The following is a 16,070-nucleotide window of genomic DNA, read 5'->3' on the forward strand; positions in this document are numbered from 1 at the left end:
GTGTGGATTGTATAAGTGTGCACACCCTCTTGACAGGTAAATCTATAATATGGAGATCAGAGAGGCTGGAGTGGGGCAAGTCATGTGGGAGCCCAGAAGCCTGCAGCACAGGAAGCTTAGAGCTGGAGGTGGGGGGCAAGGAAAGAAGGGGTATCTAGGGAACCCCTACTTTGCTGGAAGTGGGATTCACCACTCCAGAGCTAGTAGCAGGGCACCTATCACCATCAACTCAGTTCCTGGTGCCAAGAACGCCACATTGGGCAAGCAGGTCCAGCCTACCATCTGGACGGGACAAGACAGACCAGGGCAGGCAGCCAGTATGTCACAGGGTGGTGACAGATGGTGGTGAACGCAGCAAGGATGGCAAGAGATCAGCAGAGTGTGGGATGTTGCCACCGTGGGCTGGTCTAACCGGACAGGTGGTCCAGGATCCCTCCTCAGGGAGTTTGGGAGCCAAGACCAGAATGCTGGAAATGAACCTAGCTGGCTAGCAAGCAAAGGTGACTACATTCTAAACATAGAGCAGAGTGGCCTTGGAAGAGCTATGTGCAGGAGCAACCTGCATCTGTCTGAGAGAACAGAGAGGCCAGGGTAGCAGTGGGGGAAGCAGGCAGGCCCAGGGATCACCAGAGAAGCATCAGTAATTCACCATTCCAGCCACTACAGAGACTGGACTGAAGGAACAAGAAACCAGGGAAGGAGGCTAGAGAAGATGCCATGCCTCTGGACCATGAAGACATGGGCATGGCTTGTCCCTGGTACCATCCTGAATGTGGACACACAGACTGACAAACCGGGACATAGTGTGCTGGCTTTGCACTGACCATGTCTTGCAGACAGTGTGGCTCTGGGATCGGCAGAGACTTGAGAAGCAGATCCGGACCCTGCCTCCACACTTGATGTGGGGGCCTAGAGCAATTGTGTTATGGGCTGAATACTAGGGCAAAGGGCTCTGTGGAGCATGTGTAAGGTTTCTGTCCGCAGCCAAGGTGCAAATGGAAAGACAGACAGACAGCGGGCATGTGACCTGGAACCTAGTGGGGAAATCAGTATAGAACAGGTTGCACACGAGACATCTCAGAACATGGAGCCAGGGAGGGGCAGTGGGAAGAGGACCAAACACAGAGTCTGAAGGCAAAGGAACCCTCCAGAATCTCTCATCAGATCCCTGAGGATGCTCAGCAAGGCAGGGGCTCTCCACTCTCCCATTTCCTCTTCCAACCGCTGAGACTCCCACAGAGGAACTGTGTGGTACAACTCAGCTAGAGGGCGCAGCATTTCCTAGGGCTGCCAGGTGTCACAGGGGACCCTACTGGCAGTGGATGCCTCCACCCTGAGACCTTTTCTCAGACTTTTTGTGTACTTTTTAATTGCTTTTCAAGAAACCCAAACTTGAAGCCCAGAATGGTGATTTAGAGGCAGCAGACAGCATCAGCCAGAAACTATGGAAGTACTTGAGAGCAGCTTCTGGTTTCACAAGTCCAATGCAGGCCCTCAGATATGAGCCCAGTGCAGCCCTCAGATGCAAGCAAGACATAGGCCTGATGCAGTCCCTTAGACACTGCCTGATGTAGCCCCTCACACACAGGCCCAATGCAGCTCCTCTGACACAGGCCTGACACAACTCCTCAGACAGGCCTGATGCAGCTCCTCAGACACAGGTCCAATACAGCTCCTCAGACATAGGCCTGATGCAGTCCCTTAGACAGGCCTGATGCAGCCCTCAGACACAGGCCTGATGCAACTCCTCAGACAGGCCTGATGCAGCCCTCATGTACAGGCCTGATACACCCCTCACACACAGGTCCAATACAGCCCCTCACATACAGGCCTGATACAGCCCCTCTGACTAAAACTAAAAGCCAGACCCAAACCTCCTCAGCTGCTGCTGGGAGAACCAATTGATGCCATCTTCCTGGAGGACAACTGGACAAGCGTTCCAGTGTCCCTTTAAGGGCTAGAGAATTTACAGCAGACCACCACTCTAGGCCTACCATGAGACCAAGCAAGATGAGTTAAAAATCTCTCTAGTTTCAATCCAAGCCAAGACCTGAAGATACAACAGAAACCAAATACCTGTCCTGGGCAGCCCAGAAGGACAATGCTTTCTCTCTCTTCACGGAGGAGGGGGCAGACACAGCAGAGACAGGATGACAAGGAAACAACCAGACACACAGGAGGCATGTGTGGTGGCACACAGACTGTCCTCCCAGGCCCTTGGTCAAGTGCATATGAGGAGCAAGCCAGGCAGTGCAGAGAGCTATGTAACAATACCCAGATCCTCATGAGGTCTCCCACAGCCAAGACAGCTGTTCTCCCAAGGCTGGCTACAGGGTGAAGAGGCAAGGCAAATCCCTACGGAACCCATGGAGTCTCTGCCCAGGGCCTGCTGCAGGTTCAAGGCAAGGCAATGGAGTCGCTAGCCCTCCACATGCAGATGCTGTCAGTGAAGCTGGGAAACCAAGGAGTCTGGAGGTCCTACGCTGCCACTCAAACTCAGAAGGGCTGTGAGGCAGGCTTGGCCCCTGGAGACCCAGCTGTCAGTTCACGCTCCTGGCTTAGTAGCAGACTCCATGCAACATAAGAACCAGTAAGTGTGAGGTTGAAGTACAAAGATAAAAATGTTTGAGCTTGCTACTCTCTCCATATTATTTATTTATTCATATGTGCATCTGTTTGTGTGCCACCTGAAAGCAGTGCCCATGAGGCCAAAAGAAGGCATCAGATTTCTGGGGGCTGAGATTACAGCCGCTATGAGCTACTTGATGTGGGTGCTGGAAATAGAACTTGGGCCCCCGGCAAGAACAAACAGCGGGTGCTCTTTATAGCTGACCCAGTGCTCCAGCCCCAGGTAGAACTCCTTTAGAAAGAAAAAGAGCATATCATAGCAATTGTATTTATTTACTATTGTCTGCTTGTACAAGTTACACAGCTGCATCTCCAAATCCACTGCCTTCATGACCTCAGAGCACTGAACAGCTGCTGCTGCCCACTGGGCGCATACATAATATGTATATGTGTGCATGTGTGTGTGTGTGCAAGTATACATGTATGAGCGTATGTGTGCGTGAATGTACATGTATGTGCCAGTATGCATGTGTGAGTGTATGTGCACAAGTGTGCATGTGTGTATCAGTGTGCATGTGTGTATATATATGTGTGAATGTAAGCATGTATGTGTATGTGTGTGTATGGGAGTATGGGAAGGTATGTGTGTATGTGTGTGTATGGGAGTATGGGAAGGTGTGTGTGTGTGTGAGAGTGTGGGAAGGTGTGTGTGTGTATATGTGTGTAGGAGTGTGGGAAGGTGTGTGTGTGTGTGTGTGTGTGTGTGTGTGTATGGGAGTGTGGGAAGAGTGCACACACTAGCAAGGTCTCATCCTTTGCCTGGAGCTCACCCACTGAACAAGGCTAGCTGGTTGGCATTGAGGTCTAGGGATCTGCCTGTCTGAGACTGCTGGTAAATGCCACCATGTCGGAATTTTTCACTTGGGTTCTGGGAATCAGACTCAATCATACTTGTTTGGAAGGTACTTTGCTGGCTGCACAGCCTTCCCTCCCCGTAGACATAACTATAAAAAAAAATTTACATTTATCTATTTACTTTATAAGTAAATGCATTCTCTTTACTTATATATGTATATATAATAATTATATATTATAAATAAATATTTGGGTGTTTGCCTGTGTACATGTATGTGTACTGTATCAGTGGCTGGTACCCCCAACGGTCAGAAGAAGGGATCATATCCCCTGTAGTTACCATGGTTATGAGCTGCCAGATGGGTTCTGAAAACCAAACCCAGGTCCTCTGTAACCAGTGCTCTTAACAATTGATCCATTTCTCCAGTCCAAGAAATAACTTTCAAAACGATAAAACACATCAATAAAAGTTTAAAAATATACCTGGCAAATATGAGAAGCAAATGACAGAGAAGTAGCACAGTTGAGGTAAAGGTGGACCAAGGGTTCAGTTCCATGGGAAGCACGAGGATGCCCGCTAGGGATAAAGATCAACCTGCTGTATGGGAACAGGCAATGGATGGCGCAGCATCGAGAGCTGAGAATAAGAATTTCAACCACTACTGAATAAATGTCAATAAGGGGCTTAGGAGATGGCCCAGAGGATAAAGCTTGCTGTGCAAACATGAGTTTAGCTTCCAAAATCTTCATGTAAAGCAAAGGCAGGGGCAGATACCTATAATGCCAGCATGCCCATGACACTAAGACAGGTCTTAGAGACATAATCCCCAGCTGCTTGCAGCCCAGCCATCCTGGCCTATGAAGCAGTAAATGGGAAGGGGCTGAGCGAAACTAAGGCAGGCATCGAGACCTGCCACCCAAGGTTGCCACACGCACGTACTAGGGTATATAAACCTGTCATGCATAACATCTGAGTATGTTACTGGACACACATACACACTTAAAAAAAGGAATTAAAACTTACATGTAATCACTTCTGCTAATGGACAAGATCTTACAAGGTAATATTCTGTTGGGGAACTTATAAACAAATGCCTACTGTATTCTTTTGGGGAAGCACACATGTGCCAGCTTCTGGGGGGCTCTTTCGTAGTGTTTGAGGACTCTGAGAGATGGATGCCTGGACTCAGTAGCCCCTCTACACGAGTCTATTTGCTCTGTAGGTTTGTCAAGTGAACTAAGACCTCTATCTGTACTGTTTCATAGACACAGTACTAAGAGCTAAGAGCTCTGATGGGCCTACACTTTACTGTGTTATTGTTTTCATTGGAAACCATTCTTCCTCCTTAACAACAGACCCCATGTTAAGATAAGCTGTGACTATCAGAAATCCAGGCTAGTAGACACATAAGTGCGTTGAAGTAAAGTCTCTCACCTACTACCAAGCATGTGTCCGGTGTGATTAGTGCCTATATGTGCTCATGGGGCACGCCCATTCCTCCTTCATCTTTTGGGTTTCAAGCCTGAGCCCTCACTGCAGTGTGTGTGCTTCAGTCCCTGCTTTACTTTCCTGCTCTCTGGTTGCATTCCTGCAGGGCTGGTCTTTCATCAGGCTCAGCACCTGTCAACAATGCTCATCCCAAACCAGCCCTCCAAAGACCACTCAGAAGTAACAAATGTATTGAGGAGGACATGAGTAAAGATCTAAAGATATGTAACTTGGGAAAACATTAAGTGAAATTTTGTTGCCTTTTAAAACCAAATGAAGAATTTGAATGGCTTAGAGACTTGCATCCCCACAAAAACTACTCCGCAAATATATATTTGCAGCCACTTTCTCATAATTCCCAAATTCAGACGCAGTCACATGGGGGGAGGGAGGTAACAAACGATAGACAGTCAGGTGATTCAGCTAATAAAAGACAACAAGAAACAGAGAGTCTTAGCTAATGGGCATCCAGTGTAAAGTGAGTCTAGGGCTTGGGGCGCCACTCTGTGGGTAGAGAATTTGCCTAACATGCATGAGGCCCTAGGTTCCATCCCAGAAACCACAGAAATTGGGCATGGAGCACACGCCTACAATCCTAGAGCTTGGGAAGTGGTTACAGGAGGATCAGAAGTTTAGGGTCATCTATGACTACATTGTAAGTTGGAGGCTAGCCCAGGCTCCACAAAAAAGGAGGAGGAAGAAAAGGAGGAGAAGAAAAAATCTACATGTAGAAGCTGGGCAGTGGTGGCATACGCCTTTAATCCCAGTACTTGGGAGACAGAGGCAGGCAGATTTCTGAGTTCGAGGCCAGCCTGGTCCACAGAGTGAGTTCCAGGACAGCCAGGGCTACACAGAGAAACCCTGTCTCGAAAAAACCAAAAAAAAAAGAAAAGAAAAGAAAAAAAATCTAGATGTAGACCTTCAACCCTCCATAAAAACACAAACACAGTCTAGACATAAATCTCAAAACTATGAAATTAGAAGGTTAATTAATGAGAAACCTAGAGGGCTGAGGCAAAATTATCTGGGAACATCTGGTACTTTCTGTTCAACTCTTCTGCAAATCTAAGATATTGGGGGACAGGCCTGCTCAAATGTGTACAACTGTCATTTACTGAGTAATACAACCATTAAGCTGATGGAATTCAGGATCACATGCCCCGAGTTGGACTCCTACCCATCCACTTAAAAAGTACACATGACTTTGGGGAACATGGCTTGAGGGCCCATGTCTGCATTGTACACCCCCCACCCCATGGGATATCAGGAGGTTATAGGAACTCAACTCGTGCATGCTCTCAACTGAGCTAATGGTGGAGAGTGCGTGGTATCTGCAGATGGTGTTGTAACCACTTTTGAGTACTCACTTGATGAAGATGGTCTGTGTAAATCTTGGAAGCCAGTTCTTTTCCATCTGCACGGCGAGGAGTGGGGACGGGAAAATGGCAGCTTCGGGTTGTTAGAGTACAAACTATGCCATTCTGGTAAAATCTCCATTTTGTTCATTAAATCCCTGTGAGAGGAAAGCGAGCAAATTACACCATCTACATCATGTAAACATGGCTGACCTGCTATTTGCCCCTTTCTGACCATTCTTAAGGGGGACACTGAGTCATGTTTAGACTGTTTTCACCATGTCCAAAGAACAAGAGGGCAGAATCAAGATTAGTTAAGCATTTGATTTCTTTACTTAATCACTGGCCTAACCTTGTTGTTTCTTACTGCTGCCTCCCAGCTATGCCTTTCCTCCTCAAGTCTCAAGTATTTCCTCCCAGTATCCTTTGCAGGGCTGGTTTGCTGGTCATTCCTTCAACTTACTATTGTCATAGAAAGCTTCTTTATCCTTCAACTTCGACAGATAGTTTTGCTGGGTATAATAGTCTGGCTTGGCATCTGCAGGCTTTCAGTATACATGTTCAGTGGTGTGTCAGTCTAAGCCAGTCAACATGCATCACAGATGGGGGAGAACTCATGAGGTCCCACCTCTAGCTACTGGAGCTACTGGAGCTAAAGGAGCTACTGGTGGCTGCTGGCTGCTTGAGTAGAGACAGTCAGTTGTCTTGAGGAGTGTGCTGGTAGGTTGTCTATGCTCCTGCAGGTGGCCCTATACCCATGCACATACACTGAGAATACTAACTAGACACAGTGGACCAAAAAACAAAGACAAAAACAAAACAAAACAAAATAAAACCAAGAAGATATGAAGGTGGGCAGGAGCAGTGGGGAGTTCTGGGAAGACTTGGAGGGGTGAGTATGATCCAAACACATTGCCAATGTATATGAAATTCTCAAAGAATATTTTTTTTTAATTAGCACTGCTGACTGATCTCTGGGGCAGGCAGTAAGAGGTTAAAAAGTTCCAATTCCTGCTGGATGTGGTGGTGCCTGCCTGTGACCCCAGTACTCAGGAGGCTGAGGCAGGCAGCAGAAGGTGAGCTTGTTTCAGACCACAGAACAAAAAGAATGCTCAGAGTCTCAGGTCTCAGGAAGAGCAGCACTGGAAACAAAGGCAGCAGCAAGGACAGTGAGGAGGACTCTCAACATTCCACATGGCACCCATGGGAACCTCCAAAGATGGCTGGTGCCACTGAAAGGAACCTCAAAGCAGTCTAGTTGCATTGACTCATGAAAAGGGTCAGACGTCAGGGCTGGCAAGAGGGCTCAGGGGTGAAGTCAATTGCTGCAAAGCCAGAATCTTGATTTTAATCTCCAGGCCCCATGTGGTAGGAGGAGAGAACTGGTGGTTGTTGTTTTTTTAAACCTCTACAGACACACCTGTATTCTGTGTGCACAAGTACACTCACTCACACACACACACACACACACACACACACACACACACACATACACATACACACACACACACACACACATACACACAGAGAGAATCCACTCCTGCAAGTTGTCCTCTAACATTTACATGTATAACATGGCATATGCCCACACATATACATGCTTATAAACAAACAAATGAATGAATAAATAAACGTGATTTAAACAATTTAAAAATTACAGCTTCCCAAATGAGTAGGCAATGAGGCAAAAATTTGCTAGCCAAAACCTTAAAGGACAAAGTGAGGCTTTGGAAAGCTTCTACGTTTCCCCAGATATCTAGGAGGTCACCCAAGTGCACAGGGATATGGGTACATTCTTGGGAAGGCCCCAAACTCTGCCCTCAGGCTCCCCTAGAGGGTCGGCACAAGAAGGGAAGGCTTGGCAGAGCTACATATGCCTGGCTGCAACAGGAGAAAGGGATGGTCTAGCACAGGCAGCATCCAGAAAGCCTAGAAGACTTGCTGTTCTCAAGCACTTAGAAAAATGTCCTGTCAGGCTGGCGAGATGGCTCAGCAGGTAAGAGCACTGACTGCTCTTCTGAAGGTCCTGAGTTCAAATCCCAGCAACCACATGGTGGCTCACAACCATCTGTAATGAGATCTGACACCCTCTTCTGGAGTGTCTGAAGAAAGCTACAGGGTACTTACATAGAGTAATAAATAAATCTTGGGGCCGGAGCGAGCGGGGGTAAGAGCAAGCAGAGGTCCTGAGTTCAAATCCCAGCAACCACATGATGGCTCACGGCCTTCTGTACAGCTACAGCGTACTCAGATACATAAAATAAATAAATGAACCTAAAAAATGAAAAGAAAGAAAGAAAAAAGGAAGGAAGGAAGGAAGAAAAAAAGGAAAGAAGGAAGGAAGGGAAAAGAAAATGTCTTGTCATGATCTGACTATGAAGCTAATCAACCAGATATATGGTGCCGTGCAGAGCAGGGACCTAACCTTACAAAGAGTGTTTAGAAAAGTCATCAAACCATAAAAGGCACAGGCAACAATAGAACATGCAGAGAGGTGAGAACATGACTGTCATAATCCCATACATGTATTATTTCAAATGCCAAGTTTTCAACAAAAGTTTTAGCATGGTTGGTCCAGGGCTGGAGAGAGAGACGGTTTAGCTGTTAAGAGCACTCACTGCTCTTTCGGAGGACTGGGGTTCAGTTCTAAGCACCCACATCAGATAGCTCACAACCTCCTTCACTCCAACTCCAGAGGACCTCACACCCTCTTCTGGCCTCCATGGATACCTGTATTTGTGATGTGCGCATACCAGACACAGATTGAAACACGCTTTAAAATAAATCTTTAAAACACAAAAGTTAAGATTAAGTATGGCCCATACAGACTTGCCTTCAGAAACTAGGCAGTCCATTAGAGCTCTGTGAAAATATATTATATGAAAATTTTTTTCAATGAAAAAATGTTAAAAAAAATAAAAGGAGAAATTTACATGTAAATAAAGAAAATATCTAATAAAAAAGATTATATTTCAAAAATAAAAAAATAAAAAAATAAAAAAAATAAAAGAAAAAACAAGCTGAATTCTATATCTAGCATAAAGGTAAGGGAGAAATAAAGTAAGGGAGAGATGAGGGTTTCCTTGGCCACATGAAAATCTGGACAACTCAGCAGCAGCAAACCTGCTGCAAAAATCTCTCAAAGAACATTTTCTCAAACAAGGAAAAGTTGCATAGGTCAGAAATGATACCAATAAAGCCAGCGTGCTGCACACAGACCGTGCGAGGGGAATCAAGCCCATGTGCACTAGAAGCAGACCCTGATGCAGGGGTGGGTACCTGATGTCACCGGACAGGGAAACAGAGATTTCAGCAGCCACAGCTGGGGACTCCCACACCCACAGTAACAATGGCAGAACTACCTAGAAGCTAACTGAGGGCTGGAGAGACAGCTCAGAGGTTAAGAGCACTGGCTCCTCCTCCAGAGGCCCCACGTGCAGCTCACAACCCTCCGTTGTTCCGATTCCATGGGGTTCGGCGCCCTCTTCTGGCCTCTGCAGGGATTGCACATACATGGTGCACAGACACACAAGCAGGCAAACACTCCTACACATAAAATTAAACCTTAAAAAGAAAGGACCAGGCTTGAGAGTCACAAAGGCCCCTACACACTGACAGGCACATATAGGACACCACTTCATCAGGACACAAACGAGAGATGAGCGAGCAGCTCACAAGTGTTCGTAAAGGAACTCTTAGCCAATGAGTGATACACATACCTGTAGTTATCTCCCACCATTTACTTACACAGTGTGTGTGCATGCCACAGCTCTCATGTGGAGGTCACTTTACAGAGTCCTCTCTCTCCTTCCACCATGTGGACTCTGGGGCTCACATTCCGGGGACCAGGCTTGGCAGCAAGTGCCCTTTATAGCCAAACCAGGTCACTGGTCACACACACCCGTGCTTATTGTTTTAGTCTCAAATGAATAAAGTAAGCTCCTTCCTTAAGAAAGAGAAAGAAAACCAAAGTGAGCAGATGGGAGGAAACAAAGGAGGTTGGGCCCAAAGACAGCAGAGAAAAGCCGCAGAGGAAAAAGGCCAGTATTTGACAACATTAGCAACATTGATAAATACTAGGGGGACCAGGGAAAAACTAGAAAACATCCAAACTGTTAAAATTAGAAATGGGAGAGACACTACTACCCTCCTTCCAGAAATAAGGATTATAAGGGAACGCAGCACAAATGGGCGACCAAGAGAAAACGGAGGCATTCTGAGGAAGATGACGATGGGATTGGAACTAGGGTGGAAGTGGGAAGTCAGGAAGCACAGCGACAGAGAGGCTGACTCAATGCTTAAAAGTGCCACGAAAATGCCACGAACAGTCCAGTGTCAGATGGATTAGCCAGTGAGTTCTACCAGATGCTCGAGGAATAACTAGAAGCCAGTCTACCACAAACTCTCTAAGAAGTAAGAGGGACGGACGGCTCACTTGGCACCCAGTGACAGAGTGCTTGCCTGGAATAAGAGGACAGGCTGAGGAGGAAGGGCACTCATCCCCAGATCTATAAAACCAGAACCGGCCTGACGGAAAGAAGATGATGTCACCAGAAATCACAGCCAAAGATCAATGTTCTGTGTGGCACAGGGACCCAACAGCTTGGTTAAGATTACAGCACAGCCCAGTGGGATTCCTCCTGCGAATCACAGGTAAAGGTGGTTGGCATAGGGAGGCGGACCAAGGCTGGAGCTAGCTCTGCAGCAGAGCACCCTCACTTGTTGGGAACTGATACTCGTGCTGCTGGGATAGTCACATACACACTAGTGCGTGGCTGTGCGCTCTGGGTCACTTGTGAATATGCCTGGGAACAAACATGCATGGTTATGTTGCAACGCTGGGGTTTTTTAGGGGGTTGGTTTTGGTTTGGTTTGGTTTGGTTTTTTGAGGCAGAGTCCAGATTTACATTATTATTCTCAGAGAATCCCGATTTGGTCAACCTGCTTCAAGTTAAATGCACATGTTCAAAAACAGATGGCCACTGGACTGAATAGATGGCTCAGTGGTTTAAGCGCACTTGCTACTCTTTTGATTTGGTTTTCAAAACTCGCATTGGCTGGATCATAACTGCCTGTAATGCCAGCTCCAGGGGGTCTGGTACCCTCTTCCAGTCATTGTGAGTACACACACACACACATACACACACACTCACATATCCACATACACTCACATATATACATACACACTCATACATACTCACATATACACATACACACTCATACATACTCACATATACACATACACACTCATACATACTCATATATACACATACACACACACACATAACACACACACACATATTCACTGAGCCCTCCTCAAAGCAGAGCCTCAACTAGCTTATAACTCAGCACTAACCACCCCCCCTTAAGGATCCCATCCCAATAGGGACTAAGTTTCTGTATGTGATCTTTATACTCCATTAGCATCAAAACCGTAGCACATGGCTTGGCCCATCAGAACCTCAGAGCCCCAGCAAAGCTTCTCTTCTCAAACCGGCTTATTCCAACTGAACTGAAGCACGGGATCAGAGTATCATGAGTAACCTTCCAGAACCCTACAGGTTCTGAAACCTGTGGCTGATGTGTCCACAGGGTAAGCATGCAGTTATTAAACTTCCTTCTAACAGTCCGGGGGCCCACGAACAAAGTGGGTAAACCCCTGGGCCTCTCGGATGCAACCCTACAGCAATGAAGCCGGAGAGCAGAGATGGCAAGAGAATGTGGCTTGATTGGCAGAGCACTTGCCTAGAATGCACCAAGCCCAGTGTTCGTCCGCAGCACCATTAGGAACCAGGTGTGGGGCTGTCCTAGCTTTCTCTCTGTTGTTGCGATATAACACTATCCAAAAGCAACCTGGGGAAGATGGGGCTTATTTGAGTTTACAACTTTAGTGCATCAGCCAGAGACACCGAGGGAGGAAAACAGAGGCAGAAACCGAAGCAGAGGCCGTAGAGGAGAGCTGCTCACTGGCTTGCTCAGCTTGTGTTCTTATGCATCCTAGAACCACCTGCCCTGGAGGGTCACTGTTCATAGTGGGCGTGTCCTCCTACGTCAGTTAGTAATCTTTCTCACAGACAGGCCCAATTGATGGATCCAGTTCCTCAATTGCACGTGATTCCCTCCTCCAAGTCAGGTCTAGGTTTATACTGAGTTGTCAAAACCACGACATGGTGCCCGCCTACAACCCCCTCACTGGAGGGGAAGGCAAGAGGATAAGAAGGTCAAGGTCACCCTTGACTGTACAAGTTTGCAATCCAGTTCATGACCAAGGCTGTCCTGTGATTTTACAGAATTACTAAGTTCCTGGAAGACTGAGAGGTGCTGCAAACACAGGATCTCTCCTCAGGCACGAGGGAACATCTACCACAGCACAGCCCGCGCAGTGCACGCTGTTGCACGACCCGGGGTTTTTATTTTCCCCATAAATCCCCTTCTTAATAACAACGCTGCTTGCCTAGGCTTTGGCCTCATGTCTTACTGTACCGCCTGAGGAGTGAAATAATCAGCCCCCGACCACTGCCTGAGGTGTGCTTTATGACTTCAATACAGAGCCATTCCATTCAGGAAACACTTAGCTGAAGGCAAGGGGGAAGGGGACAAGCAAACAAACAAAAGCAGCACCCTAGGAAAAGCCATCCCTCCCGATGCAGCCGATGCAGCCAGGAGCCAGGCAGGGAGTCACCCTTTCTCCCAGGGGAGGGTGGCTGGATGACCTGTGTGACCTCTTGCAACTCTCCTTCCTACCAAAAGCAGGCAGGCTGGCATGACTCGGTGACTACACAGATGTTCCAAAGGGGTGACTGGAATGGTTCTGAAAATGGGCCCTATTTGATATTCAACCTAAACATGCACGATGTAAACATATTCCAAATAAGTATTCACTCAGCACAATCTACAGGCAGGCCAACAGCTTCGGTCTAGAGAGGGAGGGGAAATGAGCCTCTCTCACCTCCCTGCATCTTCCCATCTACGCCAGGGGGTAGAAGCACATGGACCAGATGTCTTAAAACAGTAACAGGGCTGGGAAGGTGGCACAGTTGGAGCAGTGACTACTCTGGCAAGCATGGGGACCTAAGTTTGAACCCCCAGAACCTGTGTAAATAAGCTGGTCATGGTAGCAGACATTTAGCAACCCCAGTGCAGGGAAGGCTGAGCCAGGAGGCACCCTGCGGCCCTCTGACCAGCTGCTCTAGGAGACTTGGCAGGCTCCAGGTTCAGTAAGGGATTCTCCCTTAAAAAATAAGGAGGGAAGATACTGTCTTTGCCCTCTATATACATGCTTACACACATGGACTCATACACAAACATACATACATACAGGTTTAGGAACAAGAGGCCCCTCCCCCCTCTAACAACAGCCGTGTAGAATGTAGGGACGAGGCATTGCATGGAGACTGAGCTGATCAAATAGAAGACAGTGGAACAGAGAGCTTGGGAGCAGGTGGGACATGGACAGCAGGTGCGGCTGAATAGAGAATCAACCCTTAACATTGTATCAGACAGGAGGACAAGCATTGTATCAGACAGGAGGACAAGCATTGTATCAGACAGGAGGACAAGCATTGTATCAGACAGGAGGACAACTTCCATTTCAAAGCGGCTAGTGGAGAGGATCCTGAGTGTTCCAGAGCCCAGGAAATGAGGAGTATTTGAAGGGACGAGTAAGCCAGCTACTCTGTCCTGGTCTTACATGCAGAATCCATGTATCCAGATGGTGTATTGGGGCTTGAGGACATAGCTCAATGGTACACCTCTTGCTTAGTATATAAAAGGCTCAGATTCTATCCCTAGCACCACCAATAGAAAGGTCAGACAATATTCTGTAAGCCTATACAAATTACTATATCTATTAAGAATAAAAATAAACAGCATAGAGGCTGGAGCACTGGCTCAGTGATTAAGAACACTTAAGGCTCTTCCATAGGACCTGGGTTCGGTTCCCAGCACACACATGGTGGCTCACAACCATTTTCAGCTACAGTTTCAGGAAATCCATCTCCCTCTTCTGGTCTCCATGGACACTGCACTTAAATGATGCACAAGCATACATACAGGCAAAATGTTCATACACAAAAGATGTTTAAAAACCAAATCCAGATAGGTAGACAGATAGCTACTATACATTATATGTATATATTAAAGAAACAGAATTCAGTGTTAGGGAGGTAGCACAATTGGTAAAGTACTCCCTTGCAAACATAAGCACCAGAGTGTGGTCTTTAGAACCCATGTAAAAAAAGTCAGGCACAGGTTGGAGAGATGGCTTGGAAGTCAAGAGCACTGGCTGCTTCCAGAGGACCCAAGTTCAATTCCCAGCATGCACATGGCAGCTGACAGCCATCTGTAACTCCCGCTCCCAGAGATCCAATGCCTTCTTGAGACCTCTGCCAGCACCAAGGACATGTGTGGTACATAGACATACAGGCAAATACCATGGAGATGAAATAAAGAATAAAACAAACAAAAGCCAAATATGTGCATCAGCCCAGCACTGAGGAGGGATGCAGACAGTGTCCCTTAGCCATCATGTCCGCCTCCCATGCCTTCTCTTAGAAACACACTCTCAGGTGACCACAAGCTGGGCTGAACAAGCTTGCCCAACGCTTTAAAAAAAAGATGCTTGGGGCTAAAGAGATGGCTCAGTGGTTAAGAGTACCATCTGCTCATCCAGAGGTCCTGAGTTCAATTCCCACCAAGCACATGGTGGCTCACAACCACCTGTAATGAGATCTGACGCCCTCTTCTGGTATGTGTCTGAAGACAGCTACAGTGTACTTAGATATAATAATAAACAAATCTTTTTGAAAAAAAGAAAAAAAAATGCTTGAAGAGGACTGATAAACATAGGCTGTAGGGCTTTCTCAAAGTCCACACACACACTTACACACACATACACACACACCACACACACATACACAGACACATACACACACACCACACATTCACACACATACACACACACATATACACACATATACACATACACACACATGCACACACACCACACACATACACACATACACACCACACACATACACAATACCACATATACACACACATACACACACATCACACACATACTACATACACACACACCACACACACACATACACACACCACATATACACACACATACACACATACCACACACACACACACGCACATACAGAGTCAAGCCAATGCAGAAAGCATCTACCAGCTTCAAACACAATGCCAATGCCTATATCTCTGGTTGCTAGGTGTCCAGTTATCAACTTTGCACCATTACCTGTAATTGTCAAGAAATGGAAATTAAACACTAGAGAAAAAAAAACGAAACAAATGTACTGGTTCCCTAAGGCTAGACCCAAACTCTCCTAAATTTAATCCTAGCCTGTTACGCACTTGTACCAGTGTGCAGTTGTGTGTGTTTAAGTGCGTGTGAGAGGGGTGTGAGGAGACAATGGGGCTTACAAAGGTTTGATGAGAGAGAGAGTAGGGAGCCTTCACTATCTACCTACGTGAGTTTGCAGACTATCTATGCAATTATTTGAGAGAAGAGCTGGGAGGAGATGGCAGACACACACACATGTGCACACATACACACATGCACACACACGTGTGCACACACACACACACACACAGGCTCTAGCATCCTTGAGGAATCCAGGGTCCTAACACGAACATGGGAAGCCCAGGCTGGTGTCTATCTTAGACTGTGGTGCAGGGCCGCAGCAAGCCCCGGTCCACAGCTCTCATCATAGGAGTTAGAAGGATGCGAGCTCATTGGCAAGCAGCTTCTAAATGATAGGTTGTCTTAAAAA

The 16,070-nt window shown here is 46.8% G+C and overlaps 1 protein-coding gene across 2 annotated transcripts in view; it reads right to left on the minus strand.

The window, feature by feature from the left end:
- Positions 1-16,070, minus strand: part of Efcab6 (EF-hand calcium binding domain 6) — a 203,569-nt gene that overhangs the window by 172,665 nt on the left and 14,834 nt on the right. For both annotated transcript variants that reach the window (XM_031351264.1, XM_031351255.1), the window contains exon 3: positions 6,280-6,425. In XM_031351264.1, coding sequence (XP_031207124.1) covers positions 6,280-6,425 — 146 coding nt within the window. The remainder of the gene's footprint in view (positions 1-6,279; positions 6,426-16,070) is intronic.

This window comes from Mastomys coucha, unplaced genomic scaffold (genome assembly GCF_008632895.1).
Source record: "Mastomys coucha isolate ucsf_1 unplaced genomic scaffold, UCSF_Mcou_1 pScaffold11, whole genome shotgun sequence".
Taxonomy (NCBI): Eukaryota; Metazoa; Chordata; class Mammalia; order Rodentia; family Muridae; genus Mastomys; species Mastomys coucha.